Here is a 27,909-nt window from a genome sequence, read left to right as displayed (position 1 = left end):
TGCCCAGGCTAGAGTGCCATGGCGTCAGCCTAGCTCACAGCAACCTCAAACTCCTGGGTTCAAGCAATCCTCCTGCCTTAGCTTCCCGAGTAGCTGGGACTACAGGCATGCGCCACCATGCCCGGCTAATTTTTCTATATATATTTTTAGCTGTCCAGATAATTTCTTTCTATTTTTAGTAGAGATGGGGTCTCGCTCCTGCTCAGGCTGGTCTTGAACTCCTGAGCTCAAACAATCCACCCACCTTTGGCCTCCCAGAGTGCTAGGATTACAGGCGTGAGCCACCGCATCTGGGCAACAGATTTCTTAAGTTAAGAAATTCCAAGACTTAAGACAAAGCTTCATACTTTAACCAGTTACAAGTCAAAGAAACTGTAAGTGCACATATAACATATAAGAACACACTTTAAGATGTCCTGCCATTTCAGGGAAAACAATACACGCCCTCCACATACTGACTTAGGGAGTTATTTGTAGTTCCTACCTGCATGAACCTATACAACCAAACTGCACCGCAGTAGTGTGGGCACATATTCTCAGGACCTCCTGAGGCCATGTGCTCCAGGTGAGCCAGTCATGCATGTTCAGATCAGAATAAACCTCTTTAATTATTTTAAAGAGTTTGGGTTCTTTTCTTTTCACAAGATGGTGCTCACACCTGAGGTTCAAAGAAGACTCAGGATTCCTTGAAGGAGGAGCTCAAAATCAGCAACAGGTAGCAGCACAGCATCCAAAGCCACCCACCTCCAAGCTTTCCCTTGGGCTGAACTGGTAAGTCCTCCTGTGTCCCCAGACCTCACAATCTTGGTTGATGGTCCTGGTATATTCTGAGCCGTGGATACTTTTTCTAGGAAGCTGTTTTGATGGATCCTAATTTTGACTTGGAGGTGCACTCTAAAGGGTCTTCTCCATTCATTGCCTCTTCCTCACCAAATTTCTCTGAATTGGCCTTTCTGGGCCTTTGTGAAATGAAAGAGGAAACTGAACTGTCCCATTTGTAGAAAAATAAGAGTCTCAGTTGCTCAGCTCCGAAGAGAAAGGGCATTTTCCTCCTCCCAGCCAAAGGGAAACCTGGGTGACTGCAGGTGCAAGTGGGAGTGCTTGGGGTGACTGCCCCCGGTCGGACATGTCCCTGCAGGGAATCCCCAACAAAATTAATTAAAAGAAGGATCAGCCAGGAAATGCTCATAAGAGCTGATCACTTGGCATTTTGAGCCTTCTCAGAGGTGTTAGAGCCCTGGAGAGAGAACCTGAGACACGGGTGAGAGGCAGCAACCAACTCAGTGGTGAAACCCTGTGCGGTCCTGCCCACAATCAGCACATTCTGATCCACTACACTGACCCCTAGACCGCTGTTCGGTTGCTTCCTGTAAAGAAAAATGGGAAGCCAATCCTCTACAAGTGAGAAAAGGCAAGGAGAATGATCCTATCTGGGCACCCCGGTCGCATTCCGGCAACTCTACTCACAAGTGTGTGTGTAAATGGCAAGATTCAAAGGCGTGCCAGGTACGCTAGGACTGCAGCTGGTTAGGGCCAATTCTTGTGCACATGTTTTAACTGAAGGGCAAATTGCATCCATGAAAATTCAGAGCTCAAGTGCTCGACCTGCCTCTATGAATTTAAAATGTCCAGTCTTTCAAGCTCTCTGTCTCTGTTGTCTGTTCTGTCAACTCTCAACCTGCTAAGTTTTCCTGTTGCTCTTGAGGTGGACTCAAAGTTTATGCTATTTGTCATTCAAAGCTACTTGGAGATCTTACAGCCAGTTCAAGCTAAAACACAAAGATTGAGCACTCTTTTTCCTCTAAGGAAAAGAAAGAAAAAAAGGATAAAAGGGTCTTTTTAAAATCAGACTGCCACCAAACTCTTTTATCCAACACTTTGGTCCATAGGCTTAATTAGCTTAACTCTCAGGGCCATGAAAATTCAAACATATGAAAGAGACCAGTTTTGTCAGAGGTAATTCTGGTCCAGTGATGTTTTGTAAACCGGGGAGTTTCTATCAGAACCTCATGGCTAGAATTGTGAGGTTAAAGGTAATGGAACATTGTGTGTGTGTGTACGTGTGTGTATGTTTATATGTGTGCATGTGTTTAGATTTATTTGTGGATATCCTTGTAGTATGTGTTGTGTTTACATGATGCCAGACTGTTTTATACATAAGGCAGCACTCCTAACTTACTTAAAAAGAAGGAAGATTACTCTGTATTTCCTATGAATTTAGTAAACTTTGGTAAATGAATTGGCTTATTTAAACAGGGTAAGTATGAATGGTGAAGTGAAAGTGAAAATTTTTTCAAATTGTGAGCATACATTTTTATGTATGCTCCTGGACAGTTTGATGTGTTTAAAGTGTCAGTTTTTAGCACAAAAATCTTACAAGTCTAAACCCATCCTAAAGCAAAATGGTCTGTGTTTGTATCATTTCTGATAAGTTAGGGATATTTAATGTTAGTCTCACAATAACAGCAAAATCTCCTGCCTTATGAACAAAACTGCCCATGTGTTTAATGTTCTTAAGTATCTAAAAAGGGAGACAGGCTGAACTAAAATAAATGGTCAGAAAATTAACATAATGGAAACATGAAGCACATAGGAGCACAGAAAGACATACTTATGGTCAAAAGCTTATGAAGTTATTATGGTTTTGGCCATTGAATCCTAGATACGATGTATTTTCTTCCCCTGATTTCAATGTCTGTGCAAAGGTACACATAAAATGTGTTTCTAACTCCCTCTTTCTATCATTTGATATGAACGTTACCATTAGGGATTTGAACCTGTGGTTACAAGGGCTTAAACTGGCAGCTTCAGTTTTCCCTTTGGTCTTATCCACTGTTCATTTGTCCAACTCTTACTAGCTAGGACGTTATGTGTCCACTGCACAGACACAGCACAGTTTCTGCTTAGGAGAACAAATCCCTAAGCTGTTAAATTTTATATAATACTTTATTTTAGGGTAAACACAATGGTTATTACAATACAAAGAGAATCTCCAAACAGTATCCTTAAACCCACCGGTAACCTGTAATACCCCCCTTTGACATGTCATGCCTTTTGGGGCAAAACCAATGTATACCTTCTGTGTACTGAATTATGGGCAAACCCTGCCCTTCTGAAAGGTATAAAGCCAAGATGTAACCCAATCAGAGTGAGAGCACTCGCTGAAAACCTCTTGCCTGTGATTTTCTGGTCCATGGTCACACATACTCAGCTCAGGATAAACCTCTTTCATTTACTTTTCAGAGTTTGGGTTCCTGTCTGTTCACAAGATGATGTCAACCTGTGTGGCACCCAGAAGACTCACCAACCCCTGAGAGAGTAGCCAACCATGAGTGCCAGGTAAAGGCATGGCCCCCTCGGGTGCTCACACCGCTTCAAGATTTCACTTGGTCGGAACAGGTTAGTTCTCTTGAGACTGCACGGCCCTCACGATCTTGGTTGATGGTCATGGATTTTTCTGATCTGTCAATACTTTTACTGGGAAGTAGTTTTGAGGGGTCCTAATTTTGACATGGTGATGAACTCAAAAAGGTCTTCTCCATTCATGGCCTCTTCCTCCCCAAATTTCTCTGAATTGGCTTTTCTGGGCCATTATAAAAGGAAAGAGGAAACTGAACTGTCCCGTTTGTAGACAAATGAGAGACTGAGTTGCTGAGCTCCAAAGAGAAAGGGCATTTTCCTCCTCCCGGCCAAAGGCACGCCTGGGTGACTGTGGGTACAAGTGGGAGTGCTTGGGGGGACTGCCCCTGGCGTGACGTGTCCCTGTAGGGAATCCCCAACAAAATTATTTAAAAGAAGGCTCATCCAGGAAACGCACATGAGAGCTGATCACTCGGCATTTTGAGCCCTCTCGGTGGTGTTAGACCCCTGGAGACAGAACCTCAGACACGGGTGAGAGGCGGGAACCGACTCAGTGGTGAAACCCTGTGTGGACCACCCACAATATCTATCTGTGTCATAAAGAAACTCACAGTAAATTGTTAGGGTACAATCCATGTTAGTCATGTGTTCAAGAATTCACAGATATTTCTGTATTGCATTCCTTTCTTTCTTATTCTTCTCTGGTTTTTATGGAGAAATAGTGTTTTAATTGCTAATGGAGACCTATGAGTCACAGCCAAGATGCAGCCAAATATGGGATCCTTAAATTAACTACTTTACTTCACCTACCTATGCATGTATACATACTAGGTGCGTGTCTAAGCAAACAGTTATAGAAATTGCAAAAATTTCCTAACAGCAAAGTGTTACCTAGCTAGCAATTGCTTAAAACAACAAAATATGCAAAGATTTGTAGTTAGATTAAAATATAATTTTAAGATCCATGGAAAAAAATTGTTTGTAAGACTGATTATATCTTCTTCCATCTGTATAGCTATATTTCCTTGTGTCTATATATGTTGTGTATATAATATTTTGCTACCAATATATACAAAGGTACTTTAATTGATTATCTTAGAAATAATTGCTACATCAAATATTTTTCTAGAAAATAGAAACTAATTGAAATGCTTTTTTAGAGTATGTGACTTTAATAGTACAATAATTGACCTCTGCTCAACTTTTTTTTTAATTCCATTTCACTCTACTTCACAATTTCTGTTACATTCACCTACACAGTGAGACTATTAACATGGACCTGAGTAGTCAGAGAAACTGTGAATGTCCTTCAGTATTCTCTCAAATTGTCACAGCTGATTCATACTTTGACGTTTAGCCGGGGATCCATTCTTTTTCCTTACTTGTTCAGCATATGGACAATGTTTTACTCCATAAACCGGGTGTCCTCTTAGACATCCTCATTCTTTGAAAGTCTCTGACTGAGTGACGCCATAAAGCCTCTAGGTCCAAGCTCCAGAGGGTACATGCAACTGTTACTTAGTTTTAACATAAAATATTTCTGGGCACTCAAAAGCTCACCCAAAAATTCCTTGAGTCAATTTTGTTATAGCCCTCATTAGAGATTATATATTGGTAAAAGGAAATGTTGCCACTATTTACACAGACTCCAAAGATGCCTCTGGAGGCAGGTGATCTTCTGTTGCCAGGGTGTCTGGAAACTGTTGGGATTTAAGTGAACAATTTGATACCGGGACTAGCTATATGCAGACACTGACTAATATGCTTGAAACATATCATCAGCAGGTGAAAGGACCATGGCTTCCACCAACTGATATGCTCTGCCATCCTTTTTGACCAAGAGAGTCTGTATACATCAAAATTTTTAGAGAAACACATATACTATCATCTCTCTGGGCAGGCCCCTTTGAAGTACTGTTAACTACCTACATGGCCATCAAAATAAAAGAAAAATTTTCCCGGATTCATGCGAGCTACACCAAAGTGCACTGAGACAGTAGGAAGATCACCCCTACAGTGACCCGAAAGCAAGGATTTCCAGGGCTAGTTCCCAGGCCCCTGAAGCAGACATCACCAAAAAGTAGACAGGTTTTTCCCAAGATCTTAGATCAAGAAACCACATCTTCTATCTAACAACTCCTTTTTTGTGTGTTTTTTTTTTCTCTCTTTTTATCCCCTCCCCTCAAGAAGGGTTCTTCATTAACCCTTTTTCTTTTGAGCCTCCCTGTTCGAGGATTGCACATGGGAAGCTGAGTGGGGATTGCCTCAACCTATCCCAATTTCCCTTTTAATCTTCCACTATGACTTTTCTTTCAAACTATGACTCACTCTTACTAACTCTTACTGTTTTTCCAGCAGGTCAGACACAGACCCAGCATCCCTTTGCACCAGTTTTTCAAACCCTGGCCACACTAACTAATCAATCCAATTGCTAGTTGTGCCACCATGTAAATCATACAAAGGAACTTGAACTCATTTTTGTTTCTGCCAAAGTGAGTGCCTGGTGGGACTGGTCTGGAAGATGGAGATATGACAAGCAGTGGCATCCACAGCCAAAGAAAACATGTTATGGTACTGCTGCTGTTGGTGAGTAACTGAACACAGAAAAAGTGTCTTTTTCTCAGGTAAAGTCACTAGAAAGAAAATTTTTATCTCTTCTGGGTGACATTCTAGGGCAATATTGTGATCAATGGTTTGATTCCACAGGAGGCATTCTTGCACCTCTTAGATGATGCTGACACTACCCCTCATGATGTCAATGCTTGCTAAATGATAAGATGTTCTAGATGGCTCGCAAGCCAGGCCTCTGCAGCTTGCTCCCTTTGCTAAGTTGACGGACACTAATGATTACATATGGACAGACCAAAAGTCTGGACTGACTTGGTTTCGTGACAAAACCAAGCCCTGTATCTGCCAGAACTGGACCAAAGGCCTTTTGTATCAAATATTTCACAACCTGTTTTGTTCTCACAGACTGGCAGGGACACATGGAGATGAAACTGTCCATATTAAAGTACTGTGAAGCCACAAAGTATAAATAGTAATCCAGGTCTCATTTTCATAGAAGTACAGATACAGACAGAAATCAAAGAGCCATTGTTCCCTAACTTCCTTGCTGCTGCAAAGGGTTACTACTTAATTGCACTACTTGTGCCTCCCTGACAGGCACCAGATATGTGACTCCCCCACTATTTCTATAGATCAAATTGCTATTGTAAATCACAAGACTTTGACTCCATTGCTGTTTAAGTCTTAAGACTGGTCTTTGAGGTGTTTTTCAAACTCTGCATCCTGGAGACCTGCTGACACCAACCAGACCCATGGACAGATGTGGGAATGGATCCAACAGCCTCGAAAGCCCCTACCCAGGAAACCTACCAACTGAGAAGATAATTTCTGCATTCCAACCCTATGAGCTCATCCCTCACCCATCAGCAGACCCCATTCCCTAGCCCTTTGCTCACCAAAGTCCCTTTAAAAACCTTTTCTCCCAAATGATTGAGGAAGATGGATTTGAGAAATTACTCCCCTCTCCTCGCATGGTGCCTGTGATAATAAAACTGTTTCTCTGCTGTAACCCCTGCTGGCTCAGTGTGTTGATCTCCTGTTGAGCAGCAGGCAGTGAACCTGCTCGGGCTGTAACAGATACTGGAGATGTAGAAGTGCCAATGAGAAAGAGCAAGTACAGCAAACTCCACACTGGGAGTCACAGGTTCCAAACTGACCCTCTCGGAAAATAACACTGGTCTTTTTGTTCTTAGGAGAACTCTTATGTTTTCAGCCTTCTCACATGTTTCAGTCACATTTTCACAGTGAAGTGTTTTCTGTACAATCCAGTATATTGAAAACTGAGTCAAACTGCTTTACCCAAAATTTGGTTGACAGCCTTTATAAGACGGCCTACTTAGGAAAATCTTAACCTTATCCCATTTTGTTAGAAAAATGATTTAGGTCCAACTGGTTTTTATAAACTGGTGAGTTTATATGTTTTACTATCCCATGACTAAAATTCTAAAATGAAAACTGTAAGACCTTTTTTATGTGTATATGTATATATATATACACACTATATATATATATATATATATATTTAGACGTATTGGTGCATTATGTCATATGTAATATCTACATAATAAAATCTTGTGTAGTCAGCAAGAAATCTCTTCAAAAGTTGTATTTTGATTGGTTTAAATACATGAACACTCATAAAATATTTAGTAATTAAATTAAATTATTTTTAGTTCATATGACAAGAAAAGTTTGGCAAATTAATTGGTTTAAAAATTAATGATAACACAAAATTAGAAATGTCTTTAAAGCTGTCAACATACTTTCTTGCCTGGTTTACCTGCTTACTGGTGAAGGTTTTTGCATCCATGTAACTTTCTGTACTGCTTTCAAAGCCTTTTGATTATCACTTTGGTTAAATGAATGACTGCTATTTTACAGTGTTCTCTGATTTTGTTTTGGTCAAATGTTTTGAGCCCTTTAACATCTTTGACAAACCTCCCCCAAATTGAATTCTAACTTAAGCATCTTTAACCTAGAATTAATTATGAAAATTTCCAGTTGGGTCCCTGGAAAGATTCCAAATATATATCTCTCATCTTAAAAGGATATTAAATGATTAGACTCATTGGATAAATTGTATAAGAAACATGGTCCAATGATAAGTGACACTAGATCTTACTTAGTTTCATTTATTGGTATGCTGTTGATATGAATGTTTCAAAAACATCATTTCTACAAGCATGTAAGTTTATAGAAGTTTAATATATTATCAGTCATAATTCTGGTTACTATCTGTCATAGATATAGTGACGTTTCCTTGTTGACTGTAAACTTTCATCAGATTTTTAAAATCTCTAAAAATCATTTATACTCAGATTCATGAAACAGACTCCAACAAACACTCTTACATACAGGTTTCTGATAACTTTAAGGACAATTGACTAAACAAAAATTTCCGGAACTCTGCTAAAGAAATGGATGGATTCATGATACTACTAATGGAGATTAAGCAGAACAAATGTTGACTATATGACATTGAATACCTGATAAAATCATGTCCGTATGACTTTTATTTAAAACATTTTTGTTTGTCTACTTGAAATGTTTGTTTTCCAGATTTATTACCAAAGCTTTGACTAAAATATCATATTTGAAAATATGCATACAATGCCTGACTTCAAAGGTCCCTAGACTTAAAAAAAGTAAATAAAAACTCACTTTCTGTCAGAGCCAGCATCCTTACAACAGTAAATAAAACCTGAAGTCTGCCTTGGTTTGGCTTCCTAGCCTTAAGAAGTTATTAAGCCTGAGGTTTCTATGTGATCAATATAGAGAAAAAAAAGTTATACTTCTAAAAAAAAACAGGTATAATACATTCATTATATGACTGTAGCTCTGTATACTATTTTCTTAATTTTTTTGGGTTCTTCTCATCCAAATATCTTACAAAGAATTACAAAAAGGCAAACTTCTTTGTGCCTTAACCCCTATACGTTGAAACTAGATAAATTTCAAGAAACAAGTCTGTGGGTAATGTATGGGCCACACAGAAATTCACCAAACTATCTGATGCTATAGCCAGAGACATGGAAATGTAAACCAGGACAAGTTGAACTTCCCATGCTATAAACGGCTTTTCCTAAGTGGTTGAAGCAAGACTCCATATAATAATTCTCACCACGTATGTCTGGACTTTTTAATATGTTCAGCTGATTACCTTTAAAATTAGTTTCTTGGTTTAAAGCTATTATTCAAACTGGGCTTATTATTCCATTCTGATTTTAACTTTGTTCTTTTTGTCTGCCTAATCTCTGTAAATCCAGCTCTCTTCACAACATAATTTGCCTAAATGCTTCAAGATAATTTCTGATGCCTGTGGAACTGATAAGATGGAACTTGATGCTGGAATCCAAACAGCTGTGCTCAGAGAACATGTTTCCTTCTGGCCTCTTTGTTACTGTAATGTGTCCTGGGTCCCTGACAGGGCCTCATACTTTCCCCTGACTTGGGACAGAGACCACCAGGACAGGTTCATTTTCGCACCTGTCAGGTGCCAAGGGACAGCGTTTGGCACTCAGTTTTGTACCATTTTCTGCACAATTTCCCACGTGCTTTTGTGGCACCCCGACATGACTGTGTGATCTCTGGGTTAGAAGCTGTCTTTACAGTCAATTACATTCTTAAAGCCTTCATGGGTCCCTTATTACCCTGTGGGTGCAAAGCAGTGTTTTCAGGGTATATGTGCGTGTGTCTGTTAGAGTATGCATGTCTGTGTTTGTGACTGTGTCTGTGTGTGTGTCTGAATGTTGGTTCGCGTCTATATGTGCACGTGTGTGAGCGTGTCTGTGTGTGTGAGAGGGACACCAAGGTGAATGAGACACACCCTGCTTTGAGGAGCTCCGACTGGAAGACAGGGCCATCCAGGGCACAGGTGACTGTGGTGGGAAGCAGACATGTGGTGGAGACGGGGTAGAAATCTGGGAAGGGGTGGGAAAAAGCTCCGTGGAGTGAGAGGCCTCTGGGCGGGGGCTTAGAGGTGAAGCACATCTCACCTGGGCACAGTGCAGGGGACAGGTCTTCTGAGGATGGAACTGCTGGAGCCAGGCTCAGACGGCAGGGCCAGGTGTGTCCAGGGTCAGAGAACTCCAGTTTGACTGGGTGTTCTCAGAGTCTCCTTTGGTACTGGGACATCTGATGTGGTCACGAGGCCCAGGCCACAGACCGAACCCTCCTCTGTGTCCAGGAGGTCGGCAGGAGCCAGGAGGGGACATGGCTGCTTGGACTCCCTACAAGCCACACTGGGGGCCCAGGAGACTCAGCTGTGAGGTGTGATGGAAGATGGGGCGTGGATGTGCTCTGGCTGCACCTATGTTCTCAGGGCCCCCCGCCAAGCACTTCTCACCCCTCAAGCCAGGGGCGCCAACTGAAGTTTTGGGGGGAAGCCACAGCCCACAGCTGAGTGAGAAAACGGAGGCACAGACTCTGATAGGAGCACACCCTGATTTTGTCAACCCATGTCAGTTTATTTTCCCTCACCCCAGAAAGTTCAAGGCAGAATTGAGCACAAGCTGAGGTCCAGGCTCTGAAAGAAATCCAGGTGTCTCCCTGTAGGAGCACGTCGTAAAACCAGCACACACTCCGGGCCCCAGATGCCCACTCCTTCCTACCAGGGGAGCCCATTCATGTTCTCGGTGAGAAGGCACCTCCCGGAGGTGGCCACCATGCAGCATCTGATGTGACTCAGTGCCCCTTAGGCCGCTGTGTCGGCTGGGCCAGCTCCCTCCCATGCTCGAACTGCTGTTGGCCGCCTCATGGAGCAGGGACAGCTCCCACTCCAGGTCTTCAATCCTCTGAGCGAGGTGGACTCTCCTCACCTCCAGCTCCAGGGCCTGGTGGCTCTTCAGGGCCCAGGGTCCCAGCTTCTCTCCATATGGGCCACTTGTCTCCAGTGGGTGAAGTTTATCTTCTGCCACTCACAGGAGGAGATGCTGGGAGCCACCTGGGAATGACAGATGCACAACATGGACAGGTGACCCCTGAACGCTCTCAGCTCACTCTATCCTGAGCCCTCTCTGTGGTCTTGGCCCTGACTTTTGTCATTTAGACACTCTCTAGGCACCAACATCCACCCCAAACATGGGAAGATGCCAGTGAGCTCCCTCCAGGGACTGACCTCATGATTAACAAATGAAGACACAGTGTTCACAAGTTTCTGTCACCACAGTAATGCACAACAGTGGCCAACTATATCATTATACAATTGTCATGTTTAATAATTTAGAATGATTATTGAATAATTAAATCTCAGCATATTTTATAATCCCACATCTAATCCTAATTTTCCCTTCCTTAAAACCAGGGATATTTGTATAGAATGTATTTTTAAGGATGATCACCTGTTACTTTATCCTCAACGAGTCATGCTCTTCTGGCCCCTCAGTGCAGCTGAGGACAGGCTCCTGCACCTACCTAGTCCCTCTGCTGTCGAGCTACCTTCACGGCTGCCCGTCTGAGGTGGACGGAGGACGGGTTCACAGAGGAACTGACCCCTCAGCTTAGAGCAAACGCTGTGGAGGAAGTCCAGATAAAGCTCAGGGCAAGAATGATTGGTGCGATGAGATGACAGGAAGCCAGCATCTGCATTTGGGTTTCCCGAGGGGACTCACCTCTGGGGCTCAGGGACCCTGGAAGGCCGTGAGAGACACAGTTCCTGCAGCCTCACTGGGAAGGGCATCTGTGCCTCTCGTGGCCAGTCCTTGGGCCACACCCTGCCTTGTCTGCTCACAAGAGAAATGTCCCCTCAGCTGTTTGTGAACACAGGTGCCCTTCCTTATCGTTTCTGTACTGAGAGGTCAGTTTGACCAAGAAGAGTTGATATTCCAGATCTTCAGACATCAAGACCCAGATACCCACGATGTTCTCCTGAAACTCTCCATATTGAGGGACCAACCTGACTTTCCCTGCTGAGTAAGAATGAGAAGAAAACCTGCCCCTTGGCCCGGACTCCTGGGGTCACTGTGGCAGAGGGTGTTCCCTGGCAGGGGAAGAGGGGATTCTGTGGTATTTCAAGGTATCCCAGCCCAGACGCCCACACTGGGAAGGCGGATGTGAGAAGGTGCCTATCCATGCCCCTCCACCACCCAGGGTGCTTCGCTAATTTTAGCAACGCACGGACGAGGCTGGGAAAAGTGAGGCCCTGGGCTTCGGTGTGAAAGTCCAGGGGCCCAGAACAGAGGATTAAACATGACCCGATAGCAAAGTGGGGACAGGACACACAGTTAGAGATAAATGACATAAAAGGTGCCAGAAACTTCAAGTCTGGTTGAATAGTATCTTATACAGTATGAAAACAATCAAACTGGTGAACTAACACCCAAAGACTGGCTGTCAGCTTTAGCAAATAAAGTTGGCTTTTTTGCTTTACTTTTTCTTTTTTTTTTTTTTTTTTGAGACAGAGTCTCGCTTTGTTGCCCGGGCTAGAGTGAGTGCTGTGGCATCAGCCTAGCTCACAGCAACCTCAGACTTCTGGGCTTAAGCGATCCTCCTGCCTCAGCCTCCCGAGTAGCTGGGACTACAGGCATGCGCCACCATGCCCGGCTAATTTTTTCTATAGAGATTTTTAGTTGGCCATATAATTTCTTTCTATTTTTTTAGTAGTCATGGGGTCTCGCTCTTGCTGAGGCTGGTCTCGAACTCCTGACCTCGAGCAATCCACCGGCCTCAGCCTCCCAGAGTGCTAGGACTACAGACGTGAGCCACCGCGCCCAGCCTTGCTTTACTTTTTCTATATTTTTAAGGAAATAAAGTTATCTTGAGCTCAGTGCAGACACAATGGCATGATCACTTCTATCTTTCATCCTCCTTTCTTCTCCATCCATTCATGTGTCTGCAGCTAGGACAGGGAACAGCCTGGATGGAAGATGCATCTTGCAGAAAGCTCCTGGTCCCAGAGGTGTGCACTATTAATTAGGCTACATCTACAACAGCCATTGTTAGTGCTCCTTTTCCATGCTCGTCCTCAGTATTTTCAGGCTGTGAATTAATTTAGAGAGTTTCAACCTAATCTGACGGTGTGGGCTTCCCTGTCTCCAGCCCCAGCTCTAAGCTTTCCATTCATGAAACCAACAAAACAGAACCTGACTTTGACTGGCGGACATTCTGGTCAGAGCTGGCTATTGCAGTCCCAACACCTCTCTGTGGAAGGGGCCGTGACTCCATGGGTCCCACCCCCCTGGACACCTTAGGAGCTGAGATGCTCGTCTGCTGGGCTTACCACAAATGTGCTGCCTTCACCTGGGGGCAGTGGGTCTGGCTCATCCTCCTCTTTCTGGAGCTCCAGGGCTGGAGAAGAGAGCTGGAAGAACTCCTCATTCACCTCATGCACAGTGTCTTCCACATGCCATATCTTTCTCTAGAAACAAGGAACATGTGGTCTTTATTACTTTCATTTGTATTCTAAGATCATTGAAAATTTCTTGTGCTCCTACTCCATGATTGACAGCGGGGTCAGTGCAGGGCACACAGACTCAGAGTCAGGTGCTGCTCTCGGACAGCTGAGCATCTGAAGGCAAGGGGAGCCAGACCTGCAGCCCAGCACAGCAAAGCAGTAAAGCTAATTGTAGAGAGATACACCAGGCACTGCAGGAGCAAAAAGCAAGACACCTAGTACAGGAAGGATGGTCAGGGAGAGCTTTCTGGAGGAGGGAATGTCTCAGCTGAATATTAAAAGTTGGACAGGAGTTAGCAGGGTGGAGAGAGGGAGAAGAGCATTTTAGGCAAAGGGAGCAGCATTTGGGTAAACACAGGCATGAGAGAGTATAGGTAACATTGATCTATTTGTCCATCTATTCATTTGTCCACCCATTCGTTCATCCATCCATTCATCTAACCTTTCATAAATGAACTGAACCATCCATCTACCCATATATCCATCTAGCCACCAACCCACTCGGTTATTTGTCCATCCATATATCCACCCATCTATCCACCCACCCACCCATTCTCTACCCAGCTATCTATCTATGCTTCCATCCATAAGTATAGAAAGACTTACTATGAACCCAGTGTGTATCAAGACAATGGTCAGTTATGGGACACTATTAGGGAACTTCCATGGAGTTTATAAGCTGTGAAGAAAGGCAGACATATGGCAAGAAATTACATGCGAAGGGGGTTATGTGAGTGGATGTTTGGGTTGCAGTGGGGATTAATTAAAGTTCATTTGGCAGTAGCATAGAATTTGTCAGGAAAAGTGTCAAGAGATGATGCGAGAGAAATGAGGGTGGCGTGCTTTTCTTACATTGTGGGGTCATCTAAAGGCCAATTTGGTAGAACCTTTCTTATGAATAGAACCTTCATTTTCTAGGGAGGGTCAATTTGCCCAGCTGAAATATGATTTATCTCAGACTCTCCATAAGATAGAGATGATCATGTGGCCAGTTTTGGCCAAAAAGATGTAAAAGGCAGTGTTGCCGGCCTCTAAATGATGGCTTTGTTGTCAGGCTGGCCTCATAAAATGACTGCCAGCAGCACGCATGCTGGCTACTCCTTCACATCCAATGGCAGAGCAAAGGCCAAGGACAGTTGTTAGAACCGGTGGTTCTAAAACCATATGGTCTCAAGTTTCACTCTGACTGGGCCACCCCGATCCAATTTATGTAACTAGGAAAGTGCCATTCCCTGATTGACTTACATCTGCGTCAATCACTATGACAGGGAAATGGGATTATTCCAAGTGGTTTAGAGCAACCAGAGCCCTCCTCTGGATCTGAAGATGAGGTTTCCCCTTCTAAACACCATGGCTGTCGCTCGAAGGAACTGAAAATGGATGGTAGAACAATTTCACTGTTTGCTACAATTAAAAAAATAATTTTTAGCTATTTAGTGCAGTGTTCCTCGTTGCCTTTTTTTCATTTTAAAGTTATCACTTATTTTACTACATTAGACACTTTCCAAATAAAATATCATGCTTTAGCATCCACAGGCAGGCATAGCTTAGAGTGAATTAATGGAAGCCAAGACATTAGCAACAATTTCAGAATATCCAGGTTGGCGGTCTTGTCTTCTCTCTCCAATTCCCCTGATTTTTCTCTCCCTCCATTTTCTCAATGATCTTTTGTTTTCCCTTTCCTTCCACTTATAATCCTGTTTTTCTCCTCTCAATATGACTTTTAACACAAGCAAACATAACTGGATGTATAGTTAGACATTTGCCTACCTCCCACAAGTTTAGCTAAAGCCTCAAAGCTGTTGACACAGGTGACAATGTCCTCCCACAGAGGAACTACACATGCCCTCTCAGGAGTTATTCAGAGGAAGCCAAAATCATCCATTGCTCATGTCCCCGGCATCCTGTGAAAGAGAAAAATAGAGATTCATTAGAAACACAGTTCTACAGAGGTGAATTTATAGGTAGAGATGAGACAGGGATGGTCTCACCCCCCCCCAGAGCCAACTGAGGAAGACTTTCAAGTGACTCACTCAGAGAGTGCCGGTGCTTGGCAGAAGGGGGAGCTAGTATCTTATTCTCCAAATGGATATATACCAAGAGCCACAGTCTAGGAGTTTGGCGGGTGAAACAGGGGAAGAAAGAAGAGAGTAAAAGAACAAATATTGCCCATCCTTCCCACCGCTGAACCTCAAGCTTTAGGGGCAGGGTTGAGCTGGGCTGAGGGTGGAGAGCTTACAGGAAACCTTTAAGTTGTATGCAGGATGGAAAGTTGGACTGAACTGGGCTTTCTAATACCTGAAAACACCACTCTTCAATAATATCCCCAAAAGGCCCCGCCGAAGCTTTTTTCAAGAATTGAGAAAGAAAAGTCCAAAAGAATACCATTTTAAGTTAGTTGCGGAAACATTCCTTAAAATTTTACATTACCTTTTTAATGCGAAGAAAAAGGTAGTTTCCTAATTCTACCCTACTGAATTCAGTTATTTATTAAGCAGGAGGAGTGGCTGCCTGAGCCCACAGAGAGATGGAGCTGAGCTTCTCTGGCTTGTGCCCTGGACACCAGCAGGGGAGGAAGCCCGGCACTGCTGGGCACAGAGCAGAACGTACGTAAACAGCTCACTGCCCCTGGGAAATGGCAAATATTTAGCACATATGAAATATTTCCATTTCAGAATTCTGACAAGCAGAATTGTAATATACATAATATCCAAATTACTTCTGACTGGTAGAACTGTGTAGAATAAAGTAGAATTTTTCCATTGAGTCTTTTGTCAAAACATGCAATTACCTTCCTCTAGGAAAAGAAATTCACTTGGGATCAATGAAATCAGCCTTAAGAGTGTAGAGAATGTATTTGAACAAAATTATTATTAGCCTAAAATGAATATGGATAAATACCTGATAGAAAATAATCACCAAGGCCAGGCACGGTGGCTCATGCCTGTAATCCTAGCACTCTGGGAGGCCAAGGTGAGAGGATTGCTGGAGCTCAGGAGTTCGAGACCAGCTTGAGCGAGAGCCAGACCCCCTCTGTACTAAAAATAGAAAAATTAACTGGGCATAGCGTCTGTAGTCCCAGCCACTCTGGAGGCTGCACCAGGAGGATTGTTTGAGCTCAGGAGTTTGAGGCTGTGGTGAGCTATGATGAGGCCATTGCACTCTAGCCCAGGTGACAGAGAGAAACCCTGTCCCAAACAAAACAAACAAAAAAACCCCACATTACTCACTTGGTATGATTTATACTCAAAAAATCCCTATCACTTTGAATCCATTATATTTGAAATCTCCAAACAACTTTCAAATATTGAAAAAAGACACATGCCAGAGCTCCTGCCTAGTAACTTCCAAGTGGAGAGTTTATGGATAATTCATTCTAACATTCCGTAAGCAGGTAGCATACCCGCGTACATTATGACGGTGGAAAACATGAAAGGGAAAAGCCAGCGAAAGCACTGCTCATTCACAGTCAGCACAGTAGTGGGCTGGTGACAGTTTTCTAGGTGACTCTCAGGGAGGCTCCAACCCGGCGGCGCTGGGTCAACGTGATTCCTTAACCCTGGCCCTTACAACCACATACCACTGTGATGCGCTCCGAAGCTGATTACAAAAGCCTGACTGCTTGGGCACATCAAGTACTTGGGCGTCCTTTTATATTTTTCTCCCACGGAACACGAAGCCTGACACCTGAAACTCGTCTAACCTTGTTCGGGGGCTTTGGAGTTTTTATTACTTTTAAAGCCCACTGGGCATAGATTCAGTTTCGTGTGTGCTGTGTATGCAAGACCAACCCATCTCCCGCATGCACGGGGAAGAACGCCTGACAATCAAGCGGCTCCGTCTCCCGAGTAACTTTTTTATCGGTTAGTCCTGAAATTTCCACAGGCAGCAAACGTCAAGCACCGGCCTGGCCACGCGCACAGACCGGGCCCTGGCGCCTCCCGGGCGGATCTGTCCACCCTGGTCCCGCCCGGCCCAGCCCCGGCCCAGCCCCGGCCCGCTCCGCCCCGGGCCCTGACCCGCGCCCCCCTCGCTGGCCCCGGCGCAGCAGGGCACCTCGTCGCGAGCGCGGGGCTCCCCGGACCGCCCGCCGCGCGTGTCCCCAAGCCGTCCCGGCCCGCGCCCGCCCGCCGTCCCCACCCGGGTCGCACCCACGCCTGGCCTGGCGGCCGCACCCCAGTCCCCCATCCGAGGCCCCCACGACCCCCCCAGAGGCCGCGCCCGGAGCCCGTCGGCGCCCCCGGAAGGGGGTCCCGCGGGGGACTGAGCTCGCAGCGTCCTCTCCTCTCCAGACACCTTCTCCTCCAGCCGCGCTCACCTGGCCGGCTCCCGCCGAGGGGCCGCCCGCCCGCACCCCGGGCCGCGGCGGGAGCGGGGCTCGGTGGGTCCGCAGTCGTCAGGGCGCGGGGCGGGGGCTCCCTCCCGCGGGTCAGGCCCGCCCTTGAGTTTGACCTTTCCCCCCAGCCTGGCTGTGGGGAGGGGCCGAGCGGGCTCGTGCATGTCTCTGTGTGCGTGCGCGCTACCGGGCAAGGGGCCAGGGTCGCTCCCCGATGCCGGCGTCATTGCCATGGCAACGGCAGCCCATACCCCCCTCCCCAGTTTTCCAATTCCTGTCCCCGCCCACCGTGTGCGTCCCTGGGCCTTTTGTGCTCTCTCACAGGAATGCACGCACTCTCAGAGCACTGGGGCGTTGGGAGGTCATCTGGGCCTCCGCGCTCCCTGTCCCTCTATCTCCGCCTCTCAAAGTTCGACCAATCCGGTGAGAAGGAGGTGTGGGCGGGGCGGGCTCGGCTCCCAGAGAGGTGTGAAAAATTTCCCGATGCCGAGTGAAAACTGTTCCAGAGCGACAGAGCATGTCCAGTAGCAAAAGGGCGCGCTGGAGGCCAGTTTAGGGAAGAAAAGGAGGTGGCGGGATTGGGGTAGGTGAGAGAAATGTTAGGGCAGGTACTCTGCTGTCAGATTCGGACCCTGTGGATTGGAATGTAGCTCTGCCGCGTCTGGCTGTGTGACCTGGGGCGTGCTCCTTAAACACTGAACTGCACGTCCCGGGTAAAATGCGGTTGGTGAGTAAAATCGACCGCTGTTCTTCCAAGGATCGAAAGAGAGAATGTGGGAAACGCCTCACCTGGCAAAGGGTAGAACCTAAACGCCTGGGTATTATTATGGAGCCCACATCCTCCGTATTTCACAGATGGAGGGGACAGGGGACTTAGTCAAAACTTAAGGGACTCGTTCCAGGTCAGGTAGTGGCAGAGAGCCAGGCTTCAAGTTCAGTAATCCTCGTCCTACGTAGCCTGTCTTGTGCGGGGGCATCACAAATCCCGTGTGATCTGTGCGTCACTTCGTAGTCTTGCCTCCTTCCCAGCCCCACGAAGGTTTAAAATTCCGCACATAGGGTTGAACAGCTTTGGGGCAACTTTTAGAAATTCAGCTTCTGAATTTGCCCCTGAACGACCAGCAGAATGGTGCTTTCCTCAATTCCCTTGGGGCCGCTGCATTTCTTCTAAAGTTTTGGTTAAAGCGTAAACACAGTAGCAGGGACCTCCAGGACCTCCACAATCCCTAGCTGGTGGAGGGAAGGTAACTCGGTTAACCAACATTTACCTAACATCCACCAAGCAGCAAATGTATTGAGCACCCTAATGCTTACCCACACCCTAATCCCTAACCCTAACCCTAGTTCTAACCCTAACCCATTCATCATTGTTTCTTAGGCCTGAGTACTACTCCATGGTATACATATACCACATTTTATTAACCCACTCATGTATTCACGTGCACTTGGGTTGTTAACACCTCTTCGCAATTGTGAATTTTGCTGCAATAAACATTTGAATGCAGATGTCTTTTTTATAGAATATCTTTTGTTCTTTTGGGTAGATGCCCAGTAATGGGATTGCTGGATCAAATGGTAGGTCTATTTGGATCTCTTCGAGATATCTCCATATTGCTTACAACAGCGATTGCACTAATTTGCAGTCCCACCAGCACTGTATGAGTGTTCCTATCTCTCTGCATCCACACCAACATGTATTGTTTTGGGACTGTTTGATAAAGGCCATTCTCACTGGAGTTAAGTGATATCTGATTGTGGTTTTGATTTGCATTTCCCTGATGGTTAGAGATGTTGAGCACTTTTTATATGTTTGCTGGTCATTATTCTGTCTTTTGAAAAGTTTCTGTTCATGTCCTTTGCCCATTTATTGATGGGGTTGTTTGATTTTTCCATGTTGATTTTCTTAAGTTCTATATAGATTCTTGTTACCAGCCCTTTATTGGATGTATAGAAAGCAAATATTTTCTCCCATTTTGTAGGCTGTCTATTCACTCTAATGACAGTTTCCTTGGCTGTGCAAAAGCTTTTTAATTTGATCAGATCCAATTTATTTATTTTGGTTGCTGTTGTGATTGCTTTGGGGATCTTCTTCATAAATCCTTTACCTAGGCCAATGTCTAAGAGACTTCCCGACATTTCTTCCAGAATTCTTAAGATTTCATGCCTTAGGTTTAAGTCTTTTATCCAATGTGAGTTGATTTTTGTGAGAGGTGGGGATCTAATTTTAATCTTCTATGTGTGGATATCCAGTTTTCCCAGCACCACTTATTGAATAGAAATTCTTTTCTGCAATGTATGCTTTTGTGTGCTTTGTTGAAGATTAGATGACAATATGAGGATGGTATTATATCTGGGATCTCCGTCCTATTCCAAAAGTCTGTATCTCTGTTCTTGCGCCAGTACTATACTGTTTTGGCTGCTATAGCCTTGTAGTAAAGATTGAAGTCTGGCAGACTGATGCCTCCCAATTTGTTCTTTTTGCTTAAGATTGCTTTGGCTATACAAGGTCTTCTCTGGTTCCAGAAGCAGTGTAGAATTATTTTTCCTAAATCTGTAAAGGATGATGGTGGAATTTTGATATGGATTGCATTAATTGTACAGATCACTTTAAGTAGAATGGACATTTTAACAATAGTGATTCTACCAATCCATGAACACGGTAGGGATTTCCATCTGTGCACATCCTCTACACTTTCTCAGTGTTTCATAGGTTCACCCTATACATATCTCTCACCTCGTTATATATATTGTTAAATAATTAATTTTCTTTGATGCTATTGTGAAAGGTGTTACATTTTTTATTTCATTTTTGGCTTGACTGTTATTGGCATATATGAATACCATTGATTTTTGTGCATTAAGTTTGTATCCTGAGACTTCACTAAATTTATATATCAATTCCAGGGGTCTCTTGTTTGAATCCTTGAGATTTTCTAGGTATAATAGCATATCATCAGCAAAGAGTGAGAGTTTGACTTCTTCTGCCCCTGATCAGACACCCTTAATTCCCTTCTCTTGTCTGATTGCTATGACAAGCACTTCCAGCACTATGTTGAATAGAAATGGAGGTAGTGGGCAAACTTGTCTGGTTCCAGTGCTAAGTGGGAATGCTTTCAATTTTTCCCCTTTCAGTATGATATTGGCTGTGGGTTTATCATATATGGCCTTAATAATTTTAAGGAATGTTCCATCTATGCCTATTTTGTTAAGAGTTTTTAACATAAAAGTGCACTGTATTTTATCAAATGATTTTTCTGCATCTATTGAGAGAATCATATGGTCTTTATTCTTTCTTTATTTATGTGGTAAATTACATTTATAGATTTGCATATGTTGAACCATCCCTGCATCCCTGGGATAAAGTGGACCCCACCCCCTGGTCATGGTGAATTACTTTTATAAATGCTCTTGGATTTGGTTTGCTAAAATTTTGTGGAGGATTTTTGCATCTATATTCACCAGTGATTTTCATCTGTAGTTTTCTTTCTTTTGCTACATCTTTTCCTGGCTTTGGCATCAAGGTGATATTGGCTTCACAGAATGAGGTGGGGAGGATATCATCCTTCTCAATGTTGTTGAATAATTTCTGCAGTATAGGTGTGAGTTCTTCTTTGTAAGTTTGGTAAAATTCAGATGTGAATCCATCTGGTCTGGAACATTTTTTTCTTGTTGGAAGACTTTTAATTGCTGCTTCAATTTCTGTGCTTGATATTGGTCTGGTCAGGAATTCTATTTTTTTCTGATTGAGCCTAGGTATGTTCTGTGTAAGCATTTGGAACTTGAAACTTTTCTCTAACTTTAAGACTGTTTCCAAAAGTTAATCAGAAATAAACAAATGAAGGAATGAATGATCAGAAAAATGAAAAGCCTTAGGCAAATTTTATTTCTCCAAGAAGAAAGAGTCATATAAATCAGTGCTTAAAATTAAAATTATAAACAGCTAACATTTTGGCAGTCTGAGGATGTAAAACTGGCTTTCATTTGCAAGACCTACTTAAAAGTCTTTCACATTGTATATTTTTTTTAAAAAAAAAATTGGCACATATTTCCATGATGCTTTCTAAAGAATGTCTTCATTTAGATTTGACTCATCAGTGAATCTAGAGAAGAAGCTCTTCCACAGGAGAGTATCCAGCAGCATCTGGAAAGGAAAGACAGAGTATTCTTTACCTAACAGATTTCATTGGAACTAAGTGAAAGTGAGTAAAAAAGAGTCAAGAAGTTTATCAGCATGTTAATAATAAAAAATATGTATGTACAAATGTAATATAAAATTATTATTAAATATAATTTGCCTGTAGTTGCACATTGAATTAGTTGTCATTGTGGTTAGGTATCAGAGCTTCTGCTTTTCTGAGTCTTCATTCACTTACTCAACAACCATGTGCTAAGGTACTATGACAAGCACTGGTATACAAGGTAAGGATGATAGAGCCACATCATTGACCTCGATAATCATATAGTATACTATGAAAAACAAAACAGACAAATAGGCAATTTCCATGCAGAGTCATAGAGACTATAACAAGTTTAAAAGAAGGCACAATTGGAACACACAGAAGGGCCATATGTCTAAGTCTTCTCTCCAACACTATAAACTTTTTGATGCAGTGATATGGAAGTTGATAGCTGAGAGACAAGGAAAATGTGTGCCAGATAGAGGGCAGCAGCAAATGCAAAGTGCTGGATGTGAGGAGGAATGCTGTAGAATTCTAAGTAGTGGAGTTTAGTGAGATGCTACGGCAAAGGGGCAGAGTAGGTACGTGGTAAGAGATAAGGCTGAATAAACTAACAAGAACCACATTAATATGGGTGCTTTCTCCCATGCTAAGAAATATAGAACTTTTTCTGAGGGCAAAAGTACACCAATGATATAGTGAATGACTCATTTACAATGTCACCCGTCAGGTGACTGCATGTGAACTGCAAGTGCTTGGCTAAATGTTGCTAGTGAATCTGGGGTCTTTTGGCCTGAAGTTGCTAACCTAAAGGTAGAAAGTTGATGATGCCTTGGTTTTCTGAGAATAGTTCCAGTGTGCTGGGTGACACACTGACAGATTCATGAGGATGGCAGGAGTAAATAAAGTGTAGAGCCAGAAAAAAAAAAAGTTACATACACTTCATGAGATTTGTAAAAAGCTATGAAACATGATGATGCAATCACGAGGCACAAGTATACTCTTCAGTATGAATGCTAGTGTTTTCACGTCTTTAATTACATGTGTGGATGAGGAAATATTTAATGCAGTATCTATTAACCAAACAATAGAGAGGAAAGCCACTTGTTTTTTACAGTTGATCTCAGAAATCATTTTGTTAATCTCAATTTCATTCATAAAATTTGACAGGATACCTTCTTCCAGTTCTATAGTTATTTCTTCATAATATTCCTGCCGCATCTCAAATAAGTCACATACTATTTATAATATTTAGGTAAATCAGATATATTTTCATGAGACGATTGCAAAGACTAAACTTCACTTGAGAAGTGCTTAAATAGAAAAATAATCACAGAAATAAAATAAAATTCCTATTTATTTACATGCAGACAATAGAGAATATATATGTGTGATGCTACTTACATTCATCTAATAAAAAGCACAATTAATATTGGTCTATTGAATATACATCATTTCAAAAGGGTAGCATTTTCTCTTATTAGTACAAAGGGTGCAGAATTCAAGTAAGATTTTCGCATGAATGTGTTACTTTGTAATTCTTAGAAAAATCCTGCCTTTTATATAAAAGTATGATGAGTTCTTCTCACTTTGATGGATTTTTCCTTAAAATTAAGTTGCTATAGTCCACTTCTAGAAAATTAAAATTTTAAAATATGCTTTATGCTGCTAACTTTTTAGCTCAAAATCTTAAATATACACATGAGGAAAGTGGCACTATCATAATGTCATGTGAATATTGTGGCAGAGATTAAATAAAAATATTTTGCTGTCTGTATTATGACTAACGTTTTTTCATATGAACACAAAGAGTTCATAAAATTTGCTTGAAAAAAGGAAAAATATGCATTACAGCCAGTTTTCAAACCTAGTTTCTTAGATTCATGATCTTCTAGAATTAGAATAAGGCAAAAAATATATGGTTCTTTAATTGTTACTTTGATTTATTTTCAGAAATTAGTACCAAGTTTCTGAAACATCTGACTACTTATAGATGCAATTATCTACTTGTTTATGAAATGTGTGAAAACATTTCAAACTATATTGTAAATGTTCTCATCTAGAAGTTTCTTATTTAAATCTTTTATATAAAAGATATTGTCCCTCTATCCTCCTGCCTAAGCCTCCCAAGTAGCTGGCACTGCCGTATGCACTACTGTGCTGAGCCTTTAAAATTCTCCCCCTAGTCAAAAATGGTGAAACATTGAACAAATATCTTAAACTGGGTCAAGTATACTTGAACTATTTTTTTTTCCTAAACAGCTCTACAATTACCATAGCTTTTCATTGTTGAATACATTTTGAGATTTTCCAGAAATAGATTCTTTGGTGAAATCAAATTTTGGATTGGGATGCTCTTCTTACATCTTCAGGGGACATGGGCACCATGTTTGGCATTCCATGGAGTTCTGGGTAGGAAGAATATAATTGATTCTGTTTGGTCATCATTGCTGTTTAAAGACTCTTGATGGTCTTTGCAATCATAGTCACAATCATTCAAATGATACCAACACAGAGAGACAAAAGTGAATGCCATTTTAAAAATTCAAATATTTGCTTGATTTAACTATTTAAAAAGTGCTGTGCAATTGCCCATCAACAGGCACATTTTACAGAATTGAGATAAAAATGGTATAATTACCATGGGGATTAAAGATGTATTACTACTTATGTGTAAGAAAAAGACAAATCTTTTAATTTAAAAAGAGAAGTTAATCTTTGTAGTTCTACAGGTTTATTTAATTCATAAAGCTTATTTATCTTGGATTCTTATAAATAATAAACATCCAGATGTGGTTAAGTGTTTGCATGCCAATCATTCCCTTATGATTAAGGGTGGAAAATTTGATATGGTAGAGGAAAACCTTAAAAGTGTTATGAATCACAACCACAGTCAAACTAAAATCAATTAGAAGGAAGCCAAAGCACCTCTCAATATACTTTCTGTTATTAGCCAATAAGATTCAATCTCTAAAATTTAACTTAAATGCAGCTTTTAAAGAAATTTAAAAAGCGTCATTTTCATTACATATATTGAATAGCATTAATATTACTACATGGGTATCTCTTAAAAATGAGAGCTGCAGGGACTTTAAGAAAATGGAAAAATTTCTCTTTCCTCTCTTTATTAACACAGAAAATTATAACCTTTACTTAGCATGCATAGGTCCTTTAAAAAACTCAGTATTTCACCAAATAAAAACAAGTATTATATCAGAATTCGGAAACCCAAAGGAAAGAAGATAATATAACTAACCTCACTCAAGTTGTTCTTCATGCCGGTATGTGAAGTCCATGGGCAGGAAAAAGAGAACGTTGAGTATTCTTTTGAAGTAAATTCTCTGTGAAGACCTAAACCATTATTAAGATTGCCACCAGGAGGTGACTATAGGACTGTCCATGAGTGGTAAAGAAAGTTCTGGTCTCCTGTCTCCACAAAAAGATTGCTACTGAATGCTGCTAGTCTCTCAGTAGTTCTGTGAAGACTGCAAAAGACAAAGTTTAGTAGTTCATTTTTTTCCTAAATGATTCCTCAGTGATTATATTTTTAAAAAGTGACCTTGAGAGAAAATGGAATTTCCCACTAAATAGTGTTTTAACTCGGAAAATGTGTCACAGCATGCCGACTCTGTGCAGTTATAGTTTTGCAATTGTTCTAAAGAAGTATAAGCATTCCTAGGGGAATGTCTGAAAATAGTAATTCAAATGAAGTAAGGAGCAGAGAGAAATGTCTAACAATAATGTGAGGCTTAACAGGTAACACTTGCTGCCTTCTGGAATGGATCTATTTATAACATTCTTGAGGGTGTCATTAGAAATACTTGTATTTAAAGGGTTAGTAAGTGAAACATTACTAACCTATTGGAAATATGTTATTAGCTTGACTATAATGGCCATTCACTATGTGTAAGTAGATCAAAACACAACATTGTACTCCTTAGATACATACAGTAAAATGCTTATCACTAAGAAAAGGTAGAAATTATTGTATTTAGTAAGGCAGTATAAAGAAGTTAATATACTGAGTGCCAGAAACCACCAAGAGTAGCTGCAGTAATTGACTCTTTTGGTTTACTTTGTAATCTTTCAAAAAGTAGATAAACTATTTAGGGACTGGTAACAAGCAATTTTATAACAGCATCATTGTCTAAATTATAAGACTTCAAAAATACTTAGCTGAAAGCCTATTAGGTCAGGTTAATGACATGAGAATATTAAGGGGAAAGAAAGTCATAATAAAACAAAAAAGATGGAGAGATATAAACTGTTCTGGACTACCATTAAAATTATAGTATGTACTTAGCTTTCATGTCCCACTAATGTCATAAACCTGTCTCACTAAAAAGCATGTTTTCAAGGCAAATTAATGAACTAAATTTATTTTCTATTCCATACTTTGACTTACTTTTTAATTTTGTTTGACAAGTATTTTCTAGCTTCCAAGTCTAATTGATAGAGGTGCCTGTATTTTCCCAATTCAATATAATGAAAGACTTCTCAAGAAGTTTTCCTGTTGGAGACTTCAGATTCAAGATCTTTCATTCTGAGTTCCATCTGACTTCTAAGTGAAGTTCTCTGTATTCTTCAGATGCTGCTTGTGCCTGAATCAAATTAAAAGGATACATTTTTAGCAGTGACAACCTGAACAATTCTTGCATATTTGTTTCCTTCACTTTTAAATCAGACAGCCATTTTATTTTATTTTATTTTATTTTATCTTAAATTTTCAAGACAATGTCTCCTTCTGTCACCCAGGTTGGAGTGCAGTGGCCCAATCATAGTTCACTGCAGCCTCAAATTCCTGAGCTCCACCAATCCTCCTGCCTCTACCTCCTGAGTAGCTGGGACTGCAGGTGTGCACCACCATGCCTGGCAAATTTTATTACTTTTTGTAGAGATCAGGTCTCATTATGATGCCCAGGCTGGTATCAAACTCCTGGCCTCAAGTGATCCTCCCACCTCAACCACCCTGGGAGGCATGAGCCACTACACCCAACCTCAGAGAGCAATTTTAAATATGTGACAAAAGAAGCTGAGGTTTAAAACATTTAACATCAATTGTCAACTAAATTGATAATTTCATCTGGCTTATAAAGAATTGAATCATTCCTCAATTACTACTTATGTGATCTGATAATCCAAAGAAAAATAGGAGTAATTTAAAATTTTAAAATTTGAACAATTTAACAGAAATACAATTCAAGAATATGGTACAATTTCTAAATCACAATTTTTTTCTTTTCCTAATAGTCTTCTTTTATGCTAACTGGCCCAAATAATCAAATGATTCTCTAAGGAGTATCAGCCTTCTCAAAGATCCATTTAGTTACAATGATGACAGAAACTAAAAAAGCTAAAGGGAGCAACAGAGGCAACCTTCCTTCTAGAAATCTACAAATCCAATTGCTGTAATGGAAACAGAGGAAACACACACAATGTACACATCAAAAATATAATGTGCAGTGAAATAAAGTAAGTGCATTTCACACTTAACTAACCTGTAAAAATAGATTGACTTGTTTGAATTTTTCTACAATACCTTTCTTGTGCTTTCTTCAATCTCTCACTTATAGTGTTCAACTTCACCACATTGAAAGCGCAAAAATCCTGTGGTGCTGGATGAAGGTTGGAGATATCAGTATATAAAGAGATGAATATACAGATTATATAGAGATATAAGTATAACCATGGGTTCATACACACACAAATTTTCTAGTTCTGACTGCCAAGAAGCAATGAAAATAAATCTTGGTTTCTATTTTTTTATCCTTCATTTTATTAGTTTTTTTTTATTTCTTGGTTTCTAAATAACATTTTCAACTATAAGGAATCAGGTCTTTGGAGAAATGATTGATTCTAGGACCAGGCCAATGAAAATACCAGATGATCCTGGAGCATCCTGTGGTGCCAAAAACAAATTTAAAAAGTGTCCAAGAACAAAAGGAGAGGGCAGGTCAAAGAGGCATAGAGCTTACCTGAACAAGCTACCAATTGCCAAAGCTAGCACTATCTGAGCAACAACAAGAAATAGTGTGATATTGGGGGGTTATAATCCAAAGTGAAATATAAATATACAT

The 27,909-nt window shown here is 41.6% G+C and overlaps 1 protein-coding gene and 1 long non-coding RNA gene across 3 annotated transcripts in view; one reads left to right on the top strand and one right to left on the bottom strand.

Annotated features, from left to right (window-relative positions):
* Positions 1 to 701: 701 nt before the first annotated feature.
* Positions 702 to 6,189, top strand: LOC123629813. Of its 2 annotated transcripts, XR_006732284.1 has the most exons (4): positions 702 to 771; positions 3,244 to 3,399; positions 5,854 to 5,946; positions 6,067 to 6,189. It is a non-coding gene; the product is annotated as an uncharacterized LOC123629813 (long non-coding RNA). The 2 variants fall into 2 exon arrangements; XR_006732283.1 differs by having other exon boundaries at positions 5,854 to 6,189.
* Positions 6,190 to 21,682: 15,493 nt separating this feature from the next.
* LOC123629809 (ankyrin repeat domain-containing protein 26-like) overlaps positions 21,683 to 27,909 on the bottom strand; it is a 45,948-nt gene continuing 39,721 nt past the window's right edge. Inside the window, exons 11-15 of the mRNA XM_045539188.1 lie at positions 27,372 to 27,447; positions 26,238 to 26,433; positions 25,089 to 25,317; positions 24,107 to 24,240; positions 21,683 to 21,795 (exon numbers count right to left, since the gene is read on the bottom strand). Of these exons, the coding sequence (XP_045395144.1) occupies positions 26,394 to 26,433; positions 27,372 to 27,447 (116 nt within the window). The 3' untranslated portion in view covers positions 21,683 to 21,795; positions 24,107 to 24,240; positions 25,089 to 25,317; positions 26,238 to 26,393. The remainder of the gene's footprint in view (positions 21,796 to 24,106; positions 24,241 to 25,088; positions 25,318 to 26,237; positions 26,434 to 27,371; positions 27,448 to 27,909) is intronic.

This window comes from Lemur catta, unplaced genomic scaffold (assembly GCF_020740605.2).
Source record: "Lemur catta isolate mLemCat1 unplaced genomic scaffold, mLemCat1.pri scaffold_47_ctg1, whole genome shotgun sequence".
Lineage (NCBI taxonomy): Eukaryota > Metazoa > Chordata > Mammalia > Primates > Lemuridae > Lemur > Lemur catta.
This window is presented reverse-complemented; position numbering and strand designations above follow the sequence as displayed.